Genomic DNA, 22,886 nt, shown 5'->3' with positions numbered 1-22,886 from the left:
AGCTATCGTTCTTGTGTATCATTCATGCATTTGTATCATTATGCCAAATATCGAGTCGTAGATTAACAGACAACATTAACCAGGTTCCCTTCGATATACCCCTCCAACCCCTCGACCAACAAATCCTGCAGATTCCGAATCGTCGACTCCGAGAACCACGCAATATGCGGTGATAGAGTCAAGTTCGGCACATTGTCCTCCAGCAGCACCGACTGCCCACGCACCGGGGGCTCCCCATCGAACACATCCACCGCCGCCCCAGCAATCCAGCCCTCCCTCAACGCCCGAACAAGCGCCCTCTCCTCCACGATCCCTCCCCTGGCAACATTGACAACCACCGCATCCCTCCTCATCGCCTGCAACTCCTCTTCCCCAATCAACCCGACCGTCTCCTCGCTCTTCGCCGCCGCAACAATCACAACCGTCGCCCTCTGCACCGCCGTCTCAAACCCCACCCTCCCCTCCCTCACCTGCATCCCCATAGCCCCCTTCCGCTCCGCAATTAGAACCTGCATCCCCAGCGCCCTCGCAACAGTCTCAATGCGCTTCCCCACAGCCCCGTACCCGATTATAGCCAGGACCTCCTGCTGCGTCGTATGCGGCGGCCCTCCTTCAAAGCGATGCACGAGCGTCCGTTTCTCCGCATACTCATTCGACTCATCACCAGACGTTCCCAATCCCGACCCCGTCACCAGATTATGCAAAGCCACAACCTTCCGCCGCGCAGCAAAATACAGCGCAATCGCATGCTCAGAAACGGTTCCCACGTTCGCCCCGGGACAGTTGATCACTGTTACCCCGCGCGCCTGGAACGCGGCGCTGTGTTCGTGCACCCATTCGACGCCGGTGGCCATGACGACGATGCATTGCAGGCGCGGACAAGCTTGCAGCACGTCCGGCGTGATTGGGACGATGGTGGTGATTGCGATTGTGGCGTCGTGCAGCGCGGATATTAAAGCTGGGGCTGAGGGCGGGGTTGAGTCGTAGCCTGTGTAGGTGTGGGGGAAGGAGAAGGGCGGGATGGGGCAGTGGCATTCTTCGAGGCAGACGATGTGGTGGTGGGTTTGGTTGGGGTCGCCGGTTGCCATTTTGATGGTGGATTCGGTATTCGTTGTGTTTGGTTTCTTTGAGAGAGGAGATGGAGCTGTGTTGAAGCTCTGCTGACTCGAGAATTAGAGATATTTATGGCTTTGCTTATCGCAGGTGGGGTTCTTGGTGTCACTGATAAGACTCCACGCATGACATGACTCGGGAAGTATACAATGCTATTGTATTACTACTACTATTATATTATATTATTATATTATTACTAGGCGTCTTGGCTGTATCTATATCATCAAACAGGTCATCCAAATCTAAACTACATTAACAAAACAAACACAATCGACACAATAAACATAAACAAAACATCATACTATCCCCGCCCCCATCGCAAAAGCCGGCTTCTTGCTCACCCGGTACACCAACCGATCCGTCCAGAAATGCATAAACACCGCATGGATCGTCGGCACCGCCCCGAAAACCGTGCCTGCGATTGGAAAGACAATCCGTTCAAAAAGAAAGGTCCACCGGTACCAGGGCCGCCGATCCGAGAATCCAGCATTATTGACATCGCCGCCGTGGAGCTGGATCGTATCGTTCCTGCGAGTCTGCAGGCAGACCGCGTACCACCGGTTGTAGAGCGAGATGCAGATATTCATCCACACAAAGGACGCGAAGCGCAGGAACGCCGTGAATTGGAATGTGAATGTGATGTACGGGTGAAGCGGCGTCTGTGTAAATGAGGCGAGCTGTTCATACACCATCGAGAAAATGAGCAGGATGGTGAAGTGGCAGGGGAGGAAGTGCGCTTCCCAGAGAAGATGCATCAGGGCAATATGTCTCGGCTTGAGGAGAAGACAGCGCCAGCTGAACCGGATCGAGCTGACTGTGTTTCTCGTTGCAAAGCCCGAGTCGAGAGCACCCCACATGTGTCGCAGGGCCTGTCGGTATCGCGCGACGCAGGTGTCCAGCGAGCGACGGAAGCCGGGGTGCGGCAGGTCGCTGGAGACATTGCACTGGCTTGCTGGGGTGTGGACGACGCGGGAGATGAGGCTGCCGTTTGTCTCGAAGTAGCACTTGAGCATCATGTGCATGTCCTCTCCGATGGAGGTGGGATCGCTGTCCCAGCCGCCCACTCTGTGTGCGAGCACAAGAGGGAGGGAGTAGACGGAGGTTGGGATGGAGACGGTGGAGTGAGGGTACATGGTGGACAGGCCGGCGAAGCTCCATAGCAGGTCGGCGCAGCGAACGAGGATAGGGCTGTCGTTGGAGTTTCTGTCGAAGATTATAGGGCACGAGTAGAGTGTGCGCTCGGCCTCGGTGATATGGGCATAGTGTAGGCGACGGATTTCATTGAAGTAATCCTGTAGAAGGTTTGTATCGGCTGGGCATGTTAGCAAATGGACCCATATAAACATGGCAGCACTCACCATCCATGACCGTGATGATCACATTGCAACTCTCAGACCCCAGCTCAGCCCGGTGCACCTGTCCGATGCAGCGCGCCGCAAAGGCAACGTTGGAACTCTTCCCTGCAATCTCCAGAGGCAGGCCAGGGGGATGGAAGGTTGGCTGTACAAGCGCAAAGGACTTCTCATACAGCGAGACCAGCTTCTCAGCCTTCTCAGCCGCCCCGGCTTCCTTCTGCTCCATAGCGAGGTAGATCTAATCTATCAGCTCCCCTCTCCTATTATAGTTCGGTGATATATCATACCTCGTACTGGGTGCGTGCTCGTGGATGACTGGCGAGGACTTCGAGTGTATCACGCAGAGTGCCGATGTCTTCGTTATAGTTCGGGAGTATAATGGCGTGAGTAATTTCCTCCGGGAGCTCTGTAGCCCATGTCTGGGCACGCTTCATGTCCAGCGCAGTTGCGAGAGAGTCATCTGTAAGAGGACTCCCCGGCTCAGGAGTAGTACTCGGAGACTGGTCGGATCGCCGCTTCAAAACCTTGGATGTTTGGCGGAACGCATGAGACAAGGCCCATGAGAGTCGGCCGGTGAATAGCAGAGTGTTGAGATGAACCAGGATCGTATACACTATGAATATCGTCTGCGCCAGGCTGAGTGTAGTAGGGTCGTTAGTAGGCCCCTTACCCCTCGGCAGGCCTTTCCATGACCCTGGGAGCACATCGGTCGAGGTTAGAAAGAGGAGGGCAAGGAGGGCAAGGATACTGAGGCCGGGGAGGCAGCGGGAAGCCCACTGGGCAAACATGATGGATGACAGAATGCACTTTACAGGGAAACAGGAGGAGAACACGGTCAAAGCACAGGGACTGCAACAACTTAAGAGAATGCAGCGAGGGGGCTACTAAAGCGAACACCTTTGGCCAATTCTCGTACCAAAAGGTGTATAGAGCTACAATCACGGCGCTGCTTCATCGGAAAGGAACCATTCATCGCGCGAGATTTGGCAACATGGCGGTAGTAGCGAAGAACGAATGGCTCCACGCTCATGATAGTCTCTCTAGCTGTGTATATTCGTCCCGTTATCTTCCTTGCCCGTGCTGGTGCCCCCATGATCAGCAACGGATCTCCCTCGATGTTAAGGCACGGCTGGAGACTAATTGGCTATTGCTGAGGGCGACGAAAATGCCGCTGATCTGGGACAAGAATGAGTGCCTGGTCCAGGAACCCTGAAGTATTCTTTCCGTCTACCCGAGTCTGTAGGTGCACAACCTTGTATAGCATAGGCCTAGTATAAGGAATCGCCGTATCTGCGACGGCAGCCAACTGTCGTTGATCAGTTGCATCGGGTCAACAGGTTGAGCTGTTGTTTTCACGGGATGTTACAATCCAGCAGAGGTATACTTCCCGATCTACAGATACCTAATCCGTATACTATCAATGATATACATTGAGAAGGCAGCGTTCCATATGTGGCGCCTCTGATTGGGCCATGGCGGTATCCAATAGAATCCGCACCAGACCCGCGTGCCCTCGATGCCCCAATGTTGTTTGACGTTTACATGACTAAAATTTACGCTCTAAATTAGTCTAACAGAGCTTGGAAATTGGCGCAGGGGCCGATCATCGAGGACCGGGGAGAGCAGGCGTCAGCACTTTATATGCACGAACCTCGGTGACCTCAGACCTCACAGACCACTACACTGACTCAGGGCTACCTATCCGTAATCGTATATATTGGTTTGGCACCCAAAGTATCGCCTGAGATCTTACTGCGAACCCTTGCAACGGTGGAGATTGCCCCTTATCACTGATCACTGACCAACCCCACATCTCATCTCCGCAGACATGAATACTGAGCACACCGTTCTTCAACTTCCCTTCACTGTCTACGTGAAGTTATAACTCCCTACCTCTGTTGCAGAGTCCTCTGTAGGGCAGGGTAGTGGCATATGACATCATGCTGACATAATCCATCTCGTCCAATCAAATGCCCGTACAGGTCTGCCTCGGCACATGCCGACCGGGCGTCCGAGTCCGGAGGCAACGAACGAGCAGGTGTTGCAGCAGTGCACCGGGTTTGATTCTGCTTTCTTCAACACCCCGATCTGACCAAAATGGCCTTCCTAACCGCCGCTGAAGTCGTCGCCCACCCGGCCTACCAGTCCCTGGACTGGAAACTGTCCCCGACGACATCTGGCACATGCCCCGTCGCTCAAACCCGCCGCGGAGGCCCTCTCAATCTCTACTACCAGATCCATGGCACCGGTCCTACAAAGGTCGTCGTAAGTATCCATCCTCACCTTACTTTTTACGAAGGCATTCTGACAGTACAGTTCATCATGGGCCTCAACGCCGTGCATAGCGACTGGAAGCGCCAAACCAAGTTCTTCGGGCACACCCACGGATCCAAATACTCGGTGCTGGTCTTCGACAACCGCGGCGTGGGCAAATCCGACAAACCGCTATCCTACTACTCCACGTCCGAGATGGCCCAAGACGCCGTCGACCTCCTCGTCGCCCTAAAATGGCTTGACCCCTCTACACCGCCGACACGCGACATCAACGTCATCGGCGCAAGCATGGGCGGGATGATCTCGCAGGAACTGGCGATGCTGATCCCCGAGCGACTGGCGAGCCTGACGCTGTGCTGTACGGCGCCGCGACTTGTGCGGACGGCGCCGTTCCTGGAGAACCTGCGCGAGCGCGCGGAGATGTTCATACCCAAGAAGATGGATGTGGAGCTTGAGCGGCTGGCGCATTCGTTGTTCCCTGCGGATTTCCTGGCGCTGCCGGATGACGAGTTTGATGAGCCCGAGAAGAACTTCCCGACGAAGCGCGATCGGTTTGCGGCGGGGCGGTTGCGCAAGTTGGCGGATCCGGAGGGGTTCACGAAGATGGGGTTTATAATGCAGGTTGTTGCGTGCTATTTTCATCACAAGTCGCCGGCGCAGTTGAAGACCTTGGGGGATCGAGTTGGGCGAGAGAGGATTGCGGTGCTGCATGGGACTGTGGATCGAATGTTGACGTTTCATCATGGCGAGCTGTTGAATCGAGACTTGGGCGAGGGGATTCTGTACAAGGTATGGGAGGGGAGCGGGCATATGTTGCCGTGGGAGAAGGAGGAGGAGATGAATCAGTTGGTGGAAGAGCTTGTGCAGCGATGCAATTAGCGTGTTTTGTGATACCACTGGCAGTGAGCCTTACGCAGGTGTAGTTATCTGGAAAGGATTGACAATGAATCAAGATCAAAGAACAAGATTTGTGACCCATCACAATGCATGCAGTTACTAAGATACGATCGACGCAGTCGGAGTATAGCACGACCTCAGTGATCGGGAAAGCCTCGGCCTGGTCATTGATGCCGGTGACACCAGAATGTATGCGTGCCCAAACCTCAGTCTTCTAGCCCCTTCTCGAATAGCTTCTCGTTCGTGCGACCCCTATTCCGACGATCGCACAGCTTGCGTTTCACAAGTCGAGTCTGGCCTGAACCGGGCAATGCCGGAGACAGAAGTACTGGAAGCTGAGGCCGCCTCTCTGTCATATCCGGGAAACTGACGGCAGCCAATGGATGGCATCACGCGTGCTATCCCAGCCTTTGATTGCAGCGTGCACATCCAGGAAGCCAAGCGGTGACCGCTCTTTGGCGCTGTCTTGGCTGTTAGTTAGTTAGTATTCAGCCAGGATTATGCAAGTTAGCCTCTTCGAGTCTGTCAGAACAGTAATGCAATAACAGCTCTTTGAAGTTTGAGCACCGCCACCGCAAGCGCCAGAAGTGTCCCAATCGGGAAATGGTCGAGAACGTCGAAAGTCTTGGCATGACGAGCTCTCCGCATGCAGTGAAAAGTTGAAAGCTGAACAGTTGCACAGCTGAACAACAAAGTACATTGCAAAATAATCTCGAGGATAAGCTCTTTGATGCCGGCCCAAGTTATCAAATCTGCATGGCTTATGAGTTGATCGCAGGGGCGCTCGAATGAGAGGCGCCGATTTGCTAGTGCAGCACCCCCCTGGTCTCTTGTCTTCCGCCCTTGTGGCTCACTGGCTGCTAATTTCTTATCTTTTCTTTTCTTTTCACCTCTGTTTTGCTTGATCTCTTTTTGTTCCTTCTCGAGTCTCTGAATCTTGAAAGAAACACCCGTGAAGATTTTTTTGACGCTTGGACTGTGTGCAGTTAATTTCTTTCTGTCCCCTGGCCGCTACCTTCAATTTCTTTCTGCCTTCCACATCAGCTTGGGACCCGCACACCTCGTCTTTTCCCATCTCCATCTTCATCTTCATCTCCATTTCACAATTCACTGATGTCTTTATTGCGCAATGTCCTGGTTCATCGCAAGAACCCCCATGTTATAACCAGAGGCTAACACCGGCCTTCTGCCTCGTCCTCTCGAATCCTCAACCTCAACCTCTCCAGGACTGATCGGCACGTCTCGCGTGGCGCGCTGATCACCATTCCTGGATTCTCTGCAGAACGTCTCGATTCACTTCCCCTCCCGCGGAATTCTCCGAGAAAACATACATATATCAACTGCTGCCCCGGCTCCGGCTCGTGGTAAACTGTTGTGAACTTGCGACACCCTGTACCAAGGCGGTTCGGCCGTCGCCCTGCCAGGATGTTTTCCACCGTCCTTCGCCAGCTGGCGCGCCACAAGGCCCGAATACCATTCATAAAGGATTTGCATCTGAACTTCATCAGTATCCATTACATCTACATTATCTCGATGGCTCTGATAACCTCCGTTATCATCTACCCGGGCAATGACCTGAAGTACATTGATGCGCTTTTCTTCTCTGCCGGTGCGGCTACCCAGAGTGGCTTGAATACGGTGGACCTCAACCTGCTTTACACCTACCAGCAGGTCATCCTCTACTTCGTTTCCATGCTCACGACTCCAATATTCATACACACCGCTCTCGTCTTTATCCGTCTTTACTGGTTCGAGAAACGATTTCAACATGTCGTCCGCGACGCTCGAGCCCTTCGCACTAGCAGGTCCCGCGCGCGAACAATCAGCTCGGACAAAAGCTCGCAGTCTTACAGCCAGGAAGAAGCGGGGATAAACGGTCGCCCTATTGTTGTACTGCGCAACGATTTTGCCATTCAACCTCAAAGGGATGGGCCGCGAACTGGCCCATCTAGCCCAGCTTCCCCAGCTGCGCCAGTTCCCAAGTCTCCAGAGGAGAGTGACTCTGGGTCCGTCTCCCCCACTTCAAACGCTAGCAGTGCAGCAAAACCGGAGGAGACGCCGGAGGAGACGCCCAGAGAACAACCGAGTCCACCGAATACTACGATTAATCGTGATTTCGGCAGCCTCCGAGTTCCTCCCCAACTCGATCCCGAGCATCACATCGCTTTCCTGGAGAAGCAGCGGAAGAATCAAGGCGCACTTCGGATCCCGAGCCCAAGGGAATATGATCGTGGTGGAGGGCCGCAGGTTCTCGATGAGGAAGAAAACGATGACCACAAATTAGCCAAGACCAGATCCGGCCAGTCTGCACAGCAGAGCCCTGGGGGTGACACCAACGATAACACCCCAAACATGGACGGTCCTCATATTACAATCAACGAACCAGACCTGCCGCGGGCGAGAACAAGGAATTCTACATTCCCCCGCCTGGATACGCGCCCCACTGTTCGCGATACTATGGACGGAGATGATCCGACGCCGCTTGCACGATCGGGGACCCGGAGGCCAACACTCGTCGGCATCTTCCGGTCTTTAACGCAGGAACGGGACCGACCTACTCTACCGTATCTTAGTTGGGATGCGACGGTTGGCCGCAATTCCAACTTTGTTGATCTGACCGAGGAGCAACGCGATGAACTAGGAGGAATCGAGTATCGGTCGTTGAAAACGCTAGCCGTGGTCTTGATATCATACTATGTCGTGTTTCACCTTCTTGGTGTAGTCTGCCTGCTGCCCTGGATTATGGAGACCCACTGGGGGAATGTCGTCAAGGAGGCGGGCCAAGGACGTCCGTGGTGGGCGTTCTTCACTGCTGCTTCCGCCTTCAATGATGTCGGGTTCACCCTCACCCCAGACTCGATGACTTCATTCCAGGAAGCCATCTTCCCTCTTTTGTTACTGGCATTTCTTATCATTATCGGCAACACTGGCTTTCCTTGCATGCTCCGTCTCATCATCTGGGTGTTGTCCATAATCGTCTCCAAGGAAACGCCGCTTTGGGAAGAGTTGAAATTCCTCCTGGATCATCCACGCCGATGCTTTACGCTCCTTTTCCCACGTAATGCGACCTGGTGGCTAGTCGCGACTCTGGTCCTATTGAACGGAGTTGACTTGATATTCTTCATCATTTTGGATGTAAGTGCTTTATTATCCTTGGTTATAATGACTATTGCTAATTATAATCCCAGCTCAACGACGTCGCCGTCAGTGCGTTGTCCACCGGTATCAAAATCGTGGATGGCCTTTTCCAAGCCGCCTGTACCCGAACCGCTGGTTTTGCTGTGATATCCATCTCCGAGCTGCATCCTGCTGTCCAGGTCTCGTACATGATCATGATGTATATCTCCGTTTTCCCCATCGCTATCTCGCTCAGACGGACAAATGTCTACGAGGAAAAGAGTCTTGGGGTCTACGAGCCGGAAGACGATGAGAATGACGACAACCAGACGGCGCCCACCTATATCGGGACTCACTTACGGAGACAACTGGGTTTCGATCTCTGGTACGTCTGCTTGGGTCTTTTTATTATCACCATCGTCGAAGGCGATCGTATCGCGAACACGGACCAGTATTCGTTCCAGGTTTGGTCCGTGCTTTTTGAAGTTGTGTCCGCCTACGGTACTGTCGGTCTCTCGCTCGGCTATCCAGGTGTAAACGCTTCCTTCGTTAGCCAGTTCAAGGTGATCTCCACCCTCGTCATCATCGCCATGCAGATTCGTGGCCGACACCGTGGTCTGCCGTATAATCTGGACCGTGCTATTTTACTCCCATCCGAGTCGCTACACCAGAAAGAACTCGAAGATGCGGAGCGGCGCATGCGTCGCCGAGCATCCAGCCTCGGCCAGGGGGGCTCTTTTGGACGGCAACAATCGCAAGCTGCGTCGGACACTGGCGCCACCTCGGCGCTGGAGACGAGACAGCGCAACACGGCGCTCAACACGGAGCTCAATACCCCTGACCCCGTCATCCGGCGTAATTCCACCCTACGATCGCAGCAGTCCCAGCGATAATCACCACCTCTTACCCACCAACGTACCTAACATATTCAACCTACGACTTGTTTCATACCTACTATAGAGTTGCTTCTTCCATTATGTTCATAGACTAGCGTTCGAGCGATCGCACATACCTCTTTTTAATCGTCTCTTGTCTCAATATTTACTTCTGATACCCGAAGGCTGGTTGGTGGCCTCTCTGTCTGTATTTTGATTGAAATTCGGCTATGAATTATTTCCAAGCTTAGCTCGCTCAAAAATGCATTGAATGCAACATCACGCATTCCCCTATCTTGGCCCTTGCATCCCAGCCCGTAATATCTTGTAGAGCGCTTCTGCCTGCCTCCTGCAACTCCGCGGATCCCCCACTTCGCCGCCACCGCACCGGTGCACGGTATTCGCAGGGAAAGTAAACGATCCAAGCCACCAGGCTGCACTTCGAAGCCCCTTACATATCGATGCGTGCATATATGCATACTCTATGTTATAAGAAAGGAATAAGGTGGCCCGATCTACACTCTCTAGGGCTCCCCTTGGCTGGTCTGATCTGGACGACGGAGGAACTGGGAATCTCAAAGACTATGCTTAGCCGGTGTTTTCAAGCTAAAACACTATTCGAGGAGCTTGGTCTAACTGTTTAACTATTTGGCTCCCGACTAATATGTTAAAGCTGGGCCGCGTGATGGTGGGACATGGAGGTAGAGGTAGTGCGAGGCAACTCATGTAATTATCAACACAGGCAAGCTACGCCTTGTTGAGTCGCCGTCTCAAGAGCCCACGGGCGTGGATGAATAGAATAGACAAAGGAGTGATATAAGAAAAGGACCATCAACAATAACCATATTGCAGAACCAGAAAACTAAACCCCGTTCGTTACCCAATTAACATGCAATTTGAAATCATGACAGCAAACTTGAACTCCACTTCCAACCAACAAGCGAATTCAAACACCAAGTCGGTTTCGGAACCACTGTCTTGAAGAACTAGGCTCGCCCAAGTACCTCAACGCTGCCCGAGCGCGTTCTTTCTGTCCATCATCTAACTTCCGGGGCCGGGTCCGGGTCAAGCTTTTGAGTAGACGTGCAGCGCTGTTGATGTGCCCACGCTGTGCTTTTTTATGGGAAGAAATGCCCGACAGATACATCTTCGTGATTATCACGTCGTCTATCTTCATAATCGGAAGCTTGGTTGCGAGACTCGCTTCGAGAACCGTAGGGAATTCGCTAGTAGAAGCTTGGATCTTCTTTGAATCTCAGTACAATCGCATCTTGCAGTTGAATCTCTGGGTCAACTCACAACGTCAGGATGGACGAATCTGATGGCAATGCCATTAAGGTTCAATGAGGAAAACTCCATAGTATCGTAGTGTAAGAGGCTCGCGGTGTCGTGTAAGAGTCCTTGTGCTGGTATAATGGTGCTTTTCATTTGCTGAAGCCAGCGCAGTAGTGCTGCCCTAACTATGTCGTCCGATTTCGTGGTGCATCTTGGTGGACGCAACTCCGCGGCGGTTGATGGTACAATAACGATGAATTCGATTTTCTATTGAAGAGGGTCTATGAGAATGATCTCTCTGGAACACCATGTTTGTACAGGAGAGGGAAAGCTGAACACAAACGTTAACAACCTGGGGCTGGATATACGTTGTCAGTTCGATGTCCTCAGCAATGCACACTCTGGTGCGGCCCAAGCATGGTATTTCTGAGAGATAATTGATAATCTGCCAGGCAATCGCGTTCTCTTCCGGCGTCATGGTACTTGTCATACGCTGTGACGGCGATGCAACTGTGGAGGGTTGTTCCATAACGATGGGTAGAGACGATGGGTAGAGACGATGGGAAGATAGATAGAAGTTGGGCCTAGAAAAGGGAATGGAGTCAGGATTTATGTCTGATTTGCCTATGACAGCTGCAAACAGACAAATAAAGAAGCTATGTTATCTAAAGACAAGGAAATGCTTGTTGGGCACATGGTAATGCCCTTCACCTACATGGAGTTCCCACTGGGTGGTCAAGCAGAGGCCGTTTGAAGGATTATTCCAAACCACTTCTGCGCCGGACATTTTTTTAAACCAACACATAATGACAGATGTGTAGCGGGTTCCTGTTTGCCAACGGTGGCTTGGAAATCCAGAAGGCTGCGTGGGCGTGGGTGAAGGAAATGGGAGTTGTCTCAGCCTCCCAGTACAAACAGACGGCGTGCAGGAAGGGTTTGAATTACACGAAATGAAAGCTTGGTTAAGGGACAACAGGATAACACTATTATGTATCATGTCCGGAGCAATGTAGCAATTGGGATCATTAATATTACTAAAGGGAGGCCTGGCAAGCATCAGGAGATAGGCGCTGGAGAACCTCAAATTCAAAAATCACAGAAAATAGACAGCGTGGAAAACATGCAAAACAACACCAATCATGCCTTTACAGGTATCTTTTCTCTTTTCTTTCTCTCAGGAGCCCCCTGGAAAATACAAACAGCCAGTAAGGCCGCTTTTCATTTTGCTTTCTTCAATGCATCAAGCAAACCTGTCCATATCAACAGGAGGCAGATATCGAAATTCATTATTCGCGATCATGTCGTCACGGAGTGCCCGTAATACATCGTAAGGACTACAATTGGGCTCTTCGGCGTTGAAAATATCCCAAACGGGCTGGAAGCGAGGACTAAGAGTCCTGGGTCGCTCTTTGAACACAACACACTCCCACATGGTTATCCAGGCATGATCCACGAAGTCGATGTGTCCATAGTCCCGACACATCAGGATGACTAAAGCTTCACTGAATGTCACAGGACTCAGGATTCGGACAGGATATAACCCTGTCCACGGTCCCGATGGCCCTCCCTCTTGATATGGAGGCAGCCGAGGATCGTTTGAAAACCAGAAAATGTCATTGTCATTGGCAGGAAGCTCCCCAGATTCAGGATCCTCCAACCAAAAGAGAAGCTCGGAAGTGGTGTACAGCGAGAGTACCGTGGAAGATTCATACTGGAATCCAAGATGGAAGTGGGCATCTGCAACGGTATGGTAGCTATTTAGGACATCTGCAGCAGCTATCTCGCTCAGATTGCAAGGGCCATCACCTGTATCTCTGAGTGGGCGGCGGTTCGCTTGCAGTTCGATGCAGTTGGGATCCTGGCACTGTTTAAATCCGGCCTCAACAAGTTGCTCAATGGCTCTGGAGAGGTCTCGCTTCTGGACCACGAAGTCGGCCTCGCCAAATCCCTCATCTTTTGCATCTAGAGCGACAGGTAGCCAGCCAAACATGACATAAAAGATTCCCGCCACGTCCAAGACTTCGCCTGCGTCAGACGCCGCTTGCGCGCCGAGGCACATAGTTGCCGACATTCTGGGAAGACTTCTTCTTCTTCTTCTTCTTTATGTTATGTTTTTCGAGAGAGTTGTTTAGAAACTGAGGGGGGGAAACAGTTGGAAAGATACTATCCCTCGAGGTATCGGGTCCCTTTTGTATTCGTTTTCCATCTTTGTCCTTCTGCAACAAGCCTCATATGTTGACTCTTATCGGAAATTGTCCGCAGATCCAATTAAGGAAGACAGGCTAACCAAGGGCTTACAAGCGTTCCCTGTCGTTCGGCCTCTTTGTCGCAGGCAGGATATCCTGTTGATGCCCAATAGGATGAGCGATGCGGAGCGAACACCGACAGTTCCAACCACAGTCAATTCCTGTTCGTTGTCAACAAGCGCTTTCACTCATGGAAGGAATAAGAAGTCAGGGAGTCTCACTCATGGCCAAGATGTTTCGAACCGCTTTCGACACGATCAACCGATTAGAGAACTTGACATGGATGGAATCGAAACAAGAGGGCTATATATAGAAAGGGCTTTTACTCTCTAATATGGCGCCTTTGTCTTTCTGTCCAGGCGTGGGGTTGTGGTTGTGCCTGAAACCGTGCTTATTTACCAAGCATGGCGTTTTCTCATGGCTATTGTATGTTAAGGAATTCCATTTGGCGATGATAACAAGGAATGGCCCATGAATTTTCTGACTGTGCTGGTGAGAAGACAAGTGTTGCTGGTGCAGTAAAGGAAACGTTGAACAAAAAAGCAAGCCTCAGGCAGCCCTTCTCTCTTTCTCTTTCACTCCTTCTCCTCTTCGTCTTCGTCTATTCTAGTTCTCGCAAGAGGAGCATCATCGCCGTCGCCATGATAACTACTCTCCCTGCAGAAATACTGCTCTTAATCAGGGAACAAGTTACTTGCGCTACTGGAAAACAACGATGGCTATCGTAGAGTAGATTGGTAGGTAGGTCTCTCGTTGATCCAAGTACATTACCGGAATTGACTGGGTATAGTAAAATCCATAGTGTATGAATGCTGGGTAACCAGTAAGAAGAAGTGAGAAATAGAGCAAAACAGGCTATGAAAGAGAAAGGTGCAGCAAAAAGGATGAAAAGAAAGAAGAAAAACAAAACGGGTTCGTAAGATCCATCCTTCCACCTCATATCATAATCATCAGGTACTAGGTACTAGTAGTAACAAGTGCTAAAAGAAGACTGAAACACGTAAAAGAAAAAAAAAAAAAAAAAAAGGCGAATTCACAGCCCACGCAGTAAACTCCCCTCCGCGAACGGGCTCTGCGGTTTCACATCAAGCATTGGTTTCGTCGCGTTCCGATCTCCCGTCACCACGCCATGACCGATTGGTGCGCCGGGGCCATGCGGTAAGTTTCCTGACCCCGTTCGCGCGAGGAGACTATTCGGCGCGAAAGCCTGCTCCTGAATCAGACCTAGATCGGGCGGCGTTGTAGGCGACGATGGGGCGGTGGCTGTATTGTGGCCGTGTCGGTAGCGGTTGCTGGCGCTGCGGACTGTGTTGGAGCGGGTGTTGATGCGCGCTTCGTTGCTGAATGGGTTGGAGGGTTCTGCGGGTATCGGTGGTGGTGCTGTTGGTCGACGCCAGGTTTTAGCTGGAGGGATTGCGATGCCGCCGGTTGGTTCTATGCCGGTAGCGGCTTCAATTAGGGGGCCGCCGGTATCAACCGTGACGGCCCGGCCTTTGCGGGAGTGTTGAGGGGGTTCTTGATAGATCGGAGTGAGGTCAACGAGCGGCTTGCCTTGGTTGATTGACTGGGATCGCTTCAATAGGGAGTCAAGCTCGGGTTGGTGCGCAGAGGTCATGCTGTTGGTGCGGCTACCTGGGCGTGATGCGTTGAATTGGCGGGGCGGGGCGGATGCACTGACGAGGCCTTGATTGAATAGTACGTCGGCTTCTCGCTTTTCACGTTCCTCTCTGTCCTTCATTGCCTTCTGGCGGTGAGTGTATGTTCGCCCTAGCAGGCCGGAAGCCGCGAACGGAGATTCATCTGCGGAGTTGGTTGTCACTGCCTCGGGTTCTGTCGCAAGTGATTTGGGGAAAGATGACGGGGGTGGCTTGTGTTCACGGGAAGACCTTCTCCGTAAAGATATTTGTCGGGTTCGTGAGCGGTCGACAGAAGAGTCATCTCTCTCTTCGGTGTGCGTGTCAATCGATGCTAGGAGTGGCTTAAATGTTCGGACCTGCGAAGGTTCGTCTGGCGGACGAACCGGGCTCACCTCAGACTCATTGATGCTTTCGCTTTGACCAGCTCCCAGTTTGTTGACCAGGTACCAGCTGCGCCATGTTTGGACGGCCCGATACCATGCATCGGCGACTGATCTGTGGTTCGTCGCGAAGTAATGGATGAAGTTTTCGGTTGAGAGGAACATACTCGACTTTTGCTGACTCTTGATAGCATAGCATATTTTCTTTGGCGGCTTTACTTTATGAGTCAAAAAGGTCGATGTTGGCGAATAAATATCGAAATCAGAGAGGTGGCAGACGTTCGTTTGCTCCTTCGCCATTTCTTTCTTCGACAGAACAATCTGTCCGTCCGACCGGATTGTCAGATAGCGTTTATCCCATTTCCGTGGCTTCTGAGAGTAATATATGTGGAAAGTTGCGTCCATTGGTGGTTTCGTCGGCACATTCTGAGCGTCGAGAAAGTCAAGCGCCTCGATACTTGGCGCCGGGACAATGATCAGGGTGTTCTCCGCATCGTGGGCCCATGAATTCATGACCTCTCGAACATATTCGTACTGGCGTAAGGGACGTTCTAGGCCTGACGCGTTAAACGACTCCATGAGAATGAAACGAGGAGGATCAATTTCGGATATGCTTCTCGACGCAGACACTAATATGTCATGGGCCGAAGTCGAGGGGCTAACACTGAGCTTCAGAGAATCCTTCTTGTATTGCACTACGACTGTCCGTTCGCCGGCGTTGACAGCAGAAACAGGTGCATCAATGCCGGGGAAAATAGCTGGCGCGTTGGTATCAGGCCCGTTGTCGACAGACGGGACTTTCGTTGTCTTCTCCTTCGCTCGCGAGAACTTCATTGTATCCTTGAATGATTTCCGCTTCACATCTTTGTGTGAATGGCGTCGATTTGATGCGTCGTCAACTAAGCGTCGGTTGTCAGCCGTTCTGTGAGCCTCCCGATCCGTGGCCGCCCTTCCTCGGGTGGCTGGTCGCTGGCGACTGGAAGGTTGCGTGGGAGACTCATTACCACCACCCGTCAAGCTGTCCATGGCTGCCTGCCTATCTCGCTCACGCTCCTCATGGTCCGTATCGCTTGAAGTATTCTCATTGCCTCCAAACAAACCTCTTCCACGTGTATCCAGTCTCATCGCATTCATGAACCTTCCCCGTGGCTTCGCAGAATCCACCGATTGAGAGTCCTTGGAAGGGCGCCGCGCAGAATAGCCATCGACGGCGGCAGTCGCAGGCTGTACTCGAGGAACTGGATGTTGCTGGGTAGGAAGAGGAAGCGGCGGAGGCGGAGGCCCATCGGCCGAACTAGGCGTCGGAGGCTTTTGACGACGATAACGCGACATGCTTTTCTTGATCGTTGTAGATGTACCGCTTGTCCAATCCGACACGTCTTGCGACCCAGACGCCGATGCGCTCTGGCGAGTAGGTACCGGTGGTACTGAAGGGTTCAACGGAGCCATTCCTGTCGCGTTGCTTGAAGCTGCCCTTCGCACGGAGCGGTAGCGGGAGAACTTGGCGGGTGTTGGACCCTGTCCCCCAGCCCCTGTGTAATCTTGCGTCTCGGTAGCCATTGTATTCGTAACTTTTTTCGTAACTTTCCGCTGCAATGTTTATTTTTCTTTCAGAACATGCGCGTAGACGCTGGGGCCATTATAGGGGTGAATATTCGTGGTGCTGGTGGTTCGCGCGACAGTCGCATGCGTCGTCCGTTTCGCTTTTCCGATTGCGATCTGGTAGGACAGGGGAGTCGATCAACTCAAGCGCAGGAACGCGGCCAAATGAATCGGTTGCCGATGTGCCCCTTACGCAAATGCGAAGGCGAAGGGACTAGAGTACGAGAATTGAGACACGGAGGTGTTGGTTCCCCTAAAGGCTGCAGAAGAAGTGTTTCACAAGCGTTCAGTCACTTCATACTCGCCAGTGGTCTGATTCCAACCCCAGAATAGAACCAAAAGCGAATCGCGGCCTTCAATAGGTCGGACGGGGGAAATGATTCCAATCGCAACTAGACGACTGGGCACCGCGGAGATTTAAAAAGCAATCGGTTGGCGACCCAGAGTGGTGAAACCGTGAAACCTGCAGTGCGAACCACCTGCTCAGGGCAAGGGGTACTGCAGACAAAATGAGGTCTGTTGGAGCCAGAAGTATGAGCAGCAGTTCAGCTATGATCCCATCGCGGTGAAAAAAACTTGGAATAAGGCTGAGAAACCGGCTTTAGAAGGTCAAGAAAGACGCCCGGCCCTCTTGGAGATGGAGAAAGAGTGGGAAGACGGGCGATTATTGGGCGTCTGCGGTCTAGCCTCTTGGGCTTGGGTCTCCAACATTCGCCCCGTCAGAAGAAACACGATTCGGTTAATAACAGAATTGGAGACTGTGTGATGTTCCTGCATGAATCCATTTTTTTGTCTCCATCCTCTCTATCCTGACGATGCTGATCCTCGGGTGATTTGCGCTGGCGGCAAAGCCCAAAATCCTACAGAAGCAGAACGAAGTGCGCTTACAATTGGGACTATTGAGTATCGACTGGGATCGTCTTTGACACTAATTTATTCGCCATAGTTATACACTTTGACGACTGCGTTGGATTTCCTTGTTCTGTTTCGTCCTTCATCCTTCGCGACAAGCGAGACAACAGATCTCAACTGTTAAAATCCCTCATTATATGCTTGGCAAATTGCTTTTTCTTCTTTTCTGTCATTCATCAGATTTCTTCACCCTCATGTCAGGTCGCCTCATTTCTTCTGCCCCTCCAAGTGTTTCCGCCTATTTCTCGTGTTAGCCCTTGCCGACATGTTGCAGCTCAATAGCCGGTCGATCTCAATATGAGCACTCACCACCACTCCACAAAGCCCACGGTCCGGACATCGATCCCGAGATCCTTCAGCACCTGGGTCGAAAGGTGAGTGTCGTATGGTCGTTGCACGGACGCATTCGGGTCGTTTCCTTCTTTATTTTGGATCATCCCGTTCAAGGGCACGTCGAGTATCTCTGCAAACTTCTCGCACATCTCGTACTTCGTCATCCGGTCTTCAGATGAATATTGAAGAATCTTGGGAAGCTGGAGAATATGGCCCCGCTCCTTGAGATACTTGATCACAATGTCGCGGAGCACTCGCGCGACGTCCTCGGTGTTGGTAGGGTACCGCAGTGCCCAATCGTCCATTTTCACCCCCGCATTCCCGTCCTGGGCCTTCCACACGGAGTCAACCAGCGTATTGACCGCGCTCTCCGAGTTCTCATTCGCCGTGCCGTATAGCACCGGTACACGGAGGATAATGCCCATCCCACTCTGCTTGGTCGCCTCAAGCACAACCAGCTCGCCGTCCCTTTTCAGCTGACCGTATAGGTTTGGAGGCTTCGTCTCCGCGTCGGCTGCATAGGGCGCATCCCCCTCGGCGCCAGGGAAGACGTAGTCTGTGGAAATGTATACGAGGAGTATATTCCGGGCCGCCGTCAGTTCTGCGAGCGTGCGAGTAGCATCGACATTAACCCGGCGTGCCTGATCGGGGTTCTTATCGCACAGATCAGGGAAGCGATTGGCGGCACCTAGATAGACAAGACTGGTTAATTCCAAGTCCCTAAAATGCCCAATTCCCTGTCTTGTGTATATGAGTAGGAGGCGAACGTACAATGGATAACGATCTGGGGTCTAGAAGCGGGGGTATACATATTAGCATGAAATTGGTCGAGGACTCAATGCGAGGACTCAATGGCACTAGTTGCAGGCTACCTCAACTCCGAAGCCCAAGTTCAGAAATTCGGTCACATACTTAGCTTCATCCAGCAATGCCTTGATCTCATCCGGGTTTTCCAGGTCCGCTTTGAGGATTGTCGGCGGGTTCGCGCGGGAAAAACCCTGGCCGACTGTGAGGCAGCCCGAGCGCTTGAATCGATCAAAGACCTGTCGGCCCAAAAGGCCAGTGGCTCCTGTTACAAGAACTGTGGTCGCCATTTCGTAAATATCAAACAGAGGCGGCAGATGTGGGAAAGTTGCAGAAGTTGAAGCTCTCTTTGAGGAACTTCAGGCTGGCGGGGCACTTCCATGACGTAACCATAATATGCGGGTCCATCAGAATCTACAAGATTCACTGCTTTCACAGATTGCATGTCTACATTGGAATGTACGCTGTTTGTAATCTACTGGACACATAGACCGGAAAGTTTGTAACTGGTCTTATCAAATCTCTCTAAACGTCAGCCCTGTGTTCGCGTCCTAACGTATTACAAACCTTTATATATAAGCGGCATCTAGATCTCGATGTGACGTTGAATGCTGGAAGCTGCCATTGTCGCTCCACTTATTCCTCCAAAGCCTTTGGTTTCGGACTATGGGGCTTAAATAGATTGTATCCAACAGTTTAGACGCCCCATGGAAGGACCACTGCTCCTGTGATATTGTCTCCCCTGGTGCGGGGGGGCTTTCTAACGAGAAGGGCCACCAAGTGTCATTTCGTAGAAGCCGAAGTAGTGTGAGCCACCCAGTATGAGCCGATGTTTAGTTTTGGATTATAGTTATTGGTATTGGCCTTGTATTTGTGGTTATTGTTGATCAATGGCTCTTGGTCGCTGCTCCAACCGGGCTCTCTGGCGTCCAGAGCTCCCAGAAGCGCCAGAGTCTCACCTCCTTTAAGCTCTCCCATACACTGTACTCGATAATAATCAATCGTCCTGATTGCCGAAAATTCTACTTTCCCATAGATCGTGTACTGATTGCAAATTGTTGCTAGAAACGCAGAATTCTAATGGAGCCGGATATGGCATGAAGTTGGCTCAGGCATAATCTGCACCAAAGACGTGAATGATTTGAACAATAGTATGTTAATATCTGCCTTCAATAATATTACTTCTGTAAGAATTCACGAATGTTACCATGAGAATGGTTACAGCTGTTTGCACTGAAAAGCAATATATGAGGATCTATGTTACACAGCTCTCGTCGCCAAGTACTAGTGTTGATATTTCTGAAGATAAATAGCCATCCTATAGCCGTTATTAAGGATGTGACCACAGTCTATGGTGAGAATCAATCCAGAAAATACGAGAGGCTGTCTATTAACATACTATGCAGGTACTATAGGGTAAGTAGTTCGTATTGGTTTTAAGAGATCAATGTACTGTGGGGGAGCTCTGTCTGATCATGAGGGCAGTCATCCTTTTATTTGTAAACACGATGACATCAATCCCGCCCGGATGGTCTAGTGGTATGATTCTCCCTTCGGGTGTAACAATCCTGGTGCAAAACCTAAATGGGAGAGGTCCCGCGTTCGAATCGCGGTTCGGGCCCAACAGTTCTTTTGAGTTTTTTCACATTTCTGTGAAATGGCAGTCTTCCCCAAAAATGTACAGAAATTTCAGGAATATGGTAGAGAATCACACCTTCTCTGCAGTTTTGGGCCATTTGGACCCCTATTTTTTCTGTTAGTTGTAGTAAAAAGCTCGCTCCCCTCCTTTAGAGCCCGTTCGCGTTTCTTAAGCAGTAGGTGTGTACCGGTGTACCATCGTCCGCTATTTAAAATGTCCCACTCCATTGAGAAGCTGGAATACTCCAGAAGATCTCCTTGCTGCTGGCGAGGATGAGCATTGTTGTAGTTGGCTGCGCTCCGTAGGAGCATGCTCAACCCCTCACTTTTGATCCTTCAGCGACAAAAGTTGGAGCATTTCCGCCGAAGTTGGCGCAAAGGAAGGACAACAACGCCGTCGAGGGACCCATATCCGCTATCTGAGGCGGATATTCGAATACGAAAAATTACGAGCCGTTTCATATTATCGTGCTGTTATTCGCGCAATAAAGCTATCGGCGGAAGACAGCTTGTACAGCCCGATACCGGGCGGCTTCAACGGGCTGAGTAAGCGAGTGTTCCGAGCCGAGCCCAAACCGCATCCAAGCTTTTAAAAGCCCTCGTCGCCAGCGATATCAATTGTCACCGATCGCGCCATGTCCGGGGCTAGAAATTTCTCAGCTGCCCTTCGGCGGGCTCGCCTGCCAAAACCACGTCTTCTTGGACGGCCTCTGGTCTCTCAGATCGCTCCGGTGCCCGCTGTTCGCAGCTTTTCTCAAGCTCCTACATTACGGGCAACAAAAGAAGTCAAGTACACGACTGATGCTTACCCTACCCTCAAGAGAAACCCCAACTTCGCCGAAATTACCGCGGAAGATGTTAAATACTTCAAGGGGCTCCTTGGCTCCGAATCAGCGGTGATCGATGGCGTAACGGCCGATGCGACAGACGATATTGAGCCCTTCAACGGCGATTGGATGCGCAAATACCGCGGACACACGAAGCTCGTCCTCAAACCGCAGTCAAAGGAGGATGTTAGCGAGATCTTGAAATACTGCAACGGCAAGAAACTAGCTGTTGTCCCGCAGGGTGGAAATACTGGGCTGGTTGGGGGTTCCGTGCCGGTATTCGACGAGATCGTTATCAATACCTCGCGGATGAACACGATCCGCTCATTTGACGAGGCTTCTGGTGTTCTAGTTGCAGACGCTGGTGTTATCCTTGAGGTGGCGGATCAGTACCTGGCTGAGCGAAACCACCTCTTCCCTCTTGACCTTGGTGCTAAGGGCTCGTGCCATATTGGAGGGAACGTCGCTACAAATGCTGGAGGGCTACGCTTACTCCGCTATGGCAGCCTTCATGGAACCGTGCTTGGCATTGAGGCTGTTTTGCCGGATGGGACAATTATGGACGGCTTGTCGACGCTGCGAAAGAACAACACCGGTTACGATCTAAAACAATTATTTATCGGCTCTGAGGGTACCATCGGCATCATCACTGGTGTCTCGATTATTTGCCCTCCTCGACCAAAGGCCGTCAATGTCGCCTACTTTGGGATTGAGAGCTACGAACAAGTTCAGAAAGCGTTTGGCGAGGCCAAGAAGCAGCTATCTGAGATTCTCTCCGCGTTTGAACTCATGGATGGCCGCACCCAGCAACTCGTCCACTCGAGTACTGGTAACAAGTACCCCCTAGAAGGCGAATACCCGTTTTACTGTTTGGTGGAGACCAGCGGATCCAACGCTGAACACGATATGGAGAAGCTGGAAACATTCTTGGAGAGCATCATGGGCGAGGGCATCGTCGCTGACGGTGTTTTGGCTCAGGATGAGACTCAATTCCACAGCATCTGGCGCTGGCGCGAGGGCATCACAGAGGCTCTGAGCCACCTCGGCGGCACCTACAAGTACGACGTTTCGATACCTCTACCCGAGCTCTACCAGTTGGTGGATGACTGCCGGGAACGGCTGACAAAGTTGGGGTTCGTCGGAGATGATGACTCTTTCCCCGTCCGCGCGGTCGTCGGTTACGGCCACATGGGCGACTCCAACCTGCATCTTAACATTGCTGTCCGGCAGTACAACAAGGAGGTTGAGAAGGCGATCGAGCCTTGGGTGTACGAGTGGATCCAGAAGCGGAATGGTAGCATCAGCGCCGAGCACGGTCTGGGCGTTGCGAAGAAAGAATTCATCGGTTACAGCCAAAACGACACTAACCTCAAACTCATGAAGCAGCTGAAGGATTTGTATGATCCGGTAAGTGTTCCCCAGAACGAGATCCCACGATAGACACTGACAATGAGTAGAACGGAATCCTGAACCCGTACAAGTATATTTAAAAGCTACATACCCATTTGCATATAAAATACAGCTTTGTTAGACGTCGAACGATATTCATACATAGTTTGTAGAAATATCTGCCTGAGGCACTCAATGTTCGCTGGTGGTGA

At 51.7% G+C, this 22,886-nt stretch overlaps 8 protein-coding genes and 1 non-coding gene across 9 annotated transcripts; 4 read left to right on the top strand and 5 right to left on the bottom strand.

Annotated features, from left to right (window-relative positions):
- Nucleotides 1–62: 62 nt before the first annotated feature.
- APUU_41547S (D-isomer specific 2-hydroxyacid dehydrogenase family protein) lies at nt 63–1,088 on the bottom strand (the record flags this gene model as incomplete). Its single annotated transcript, XM_041704742.1, has 1 exon — nt 63–1,088. One exon carries the CDS (start codon nt 1,086–1,088, stop codon nt 63–65), a length of 1,026 nt encoding a protein of 341 aa, XP_041557297.1.
- A 321-nt stretch (nt 1,089–1,409) lies between these two features.
- Nucleotides 1,410–3,256, bottom strand: APUU_41546S (glycosyltransferase family 2 protein; the record flags this gene model as incomplete). The annotated part of the gene is made up of 3 exons (XM_041704741.1): nt 1,410–2,425; nt 2,472–2,706; nt 2,756–3,256. The coding sequence occupies 3 exons, from the start codon at nt 3,254–3,256 to the stop codon at nt 1,410–1,412; spliced, it is 1,752 nt and encodes a 583-aa protein (XP_041557296.1).
- A 1,309-nt stretch (nt 3,257–4,565) lies between these two features.
- Nucleotides 4,566–5,621, top strand: APUU_41545A (alpha/beta fold hydrolase; the record flags this gene model as incomplete). The annotated part of the gene is made up of 1 exon (XM_041704739.1): nt 4,566–5,621. One exon carries the CDS (start codon nt 4,566–4,568, stop codon nt 5,619–5,621), a length of 1,056 nt encoding a protein of 351 aa, XP_041557295.1.
- Nucleotides 5,622–7,064: 1,443 nt separating this feature from the next.
- Nucleotides 7,065–9,649, top strand: TRK1 (potassium ion transporter; the record flags this gene model as incomplete). The annotated part of the gene is made up of 2 exons (XM_041704738.1): nt 7,065–8,774; nt 8,828–9,649. The coding sequence occupies 2 exons, from the start codon at nt 7,065–7,067 to the stop codon at nt 9,647–9,649; spliced, it is 2,532 nt and encodes an 843-aa protein (XP_041557294.1).
- A 2,497-nt stretch (nt 9,650–12,146) lies between these two features.
- APUU_41543S (uncharacterized protein) lies at nt 12,147–12,965 on the bottom strand (the record flags this gene model as incomplete). Its single annotated transcript, XM_041704737.1, has 1 exon — nt 12,147–12,965. The coding sequence occupies one exon, from the start codon at nt 12,963–12,965 to the stop codon at nt 12,147–12,149; it is 819 nt and encodes a 272-aa protein (XP_041557293.1).
- Nucleotides 12,966–14,185: 1,220 nt separating this feature from the next.
- On the bottom strand, nt 14,186–16,729 carry APUU_41542S (uncharacterized protein; the record flags this gene model as incomplete). The annotated part of the gene is made up of 1 exon (XM_041704736.1): nt 14,186–16,729. One exon carries the CDS (start codon nt 16,727–16,729, stop codon nt 14,186–14,188), a length of 2,544 nt encoding a protein of 847 aa, XP_041557292.1.
- Nucleotides 16,730–17,890: 1,161 nt separating this feature from the next.
- Nucleotides 17,891–19,110, bottom strand: APUU_41541S (dTDP-4-dehydrorhamnose reductase family protein; the record flags this gene model as incomplete). The annotated part of the gene is made up of 4 exons (XM_041704735.1): nt 17,891–17,921; nt 17,993–18,704; nt 18,788–18,807; nt 18,929–19,110. 4 exons carry the CDS (start codon nt 19,108–19,110, stop codon nt 17,891–17,893), a joined length of 945 nt encoding a protein of 314 aa, XP_041557291.1.
- Nucleotides 19,111–20,342: 1,232 nt separating this feature from the next.
- Nucleotides 20,343–20,441, top strand: APUU_t40028A. Its single transcript has one exon. It is a non-coding gene; the product is annotated as a tRNA-Pro (tRNA).
- A 652-nt stretch (nt 20,442–21,093) lies between these two features.
- Nucleotides 21,094–22,775, top strand: APUU_41540A (FAD-binding oxidoreductase; the record flags this gene model as incomplete). The annotated part of the gene is made up of 2 exons (XM_041704734.1): nt 21,094–22,692; nt 22,743–22,775. The coding sequence occupies 2 exons, from the start codon at nt 21,094–21,096 to the stop codon at nt 22,773–22,775; spliced, it is 1,632 nt and encodes a 543-aa protein (XP_041557290.1).
- Between the last annotated feature and the right edge of the window lie 111 nt (nt 22,776–22,886).

The sequence above is a fragment of the Aspergillus puulaauensis genome, chromosome 4 (assembly GCF_016861865.1).
Source record: "Aspergillus puulaauensis MK2 DNA, chromosome 4, nearly complete sequence".
In the NCBI taxonomy this organism is placed as follows: Eukaryota; Fungi; Ascomycota; class Eurotiomycetes; order Eurotiales; family Aspergillaceae; genus Aspergillus; species Aspergillus puulaauensis.
This window is presented reverse-complemented; position numbering and strand designations above follow the sequence as displayed.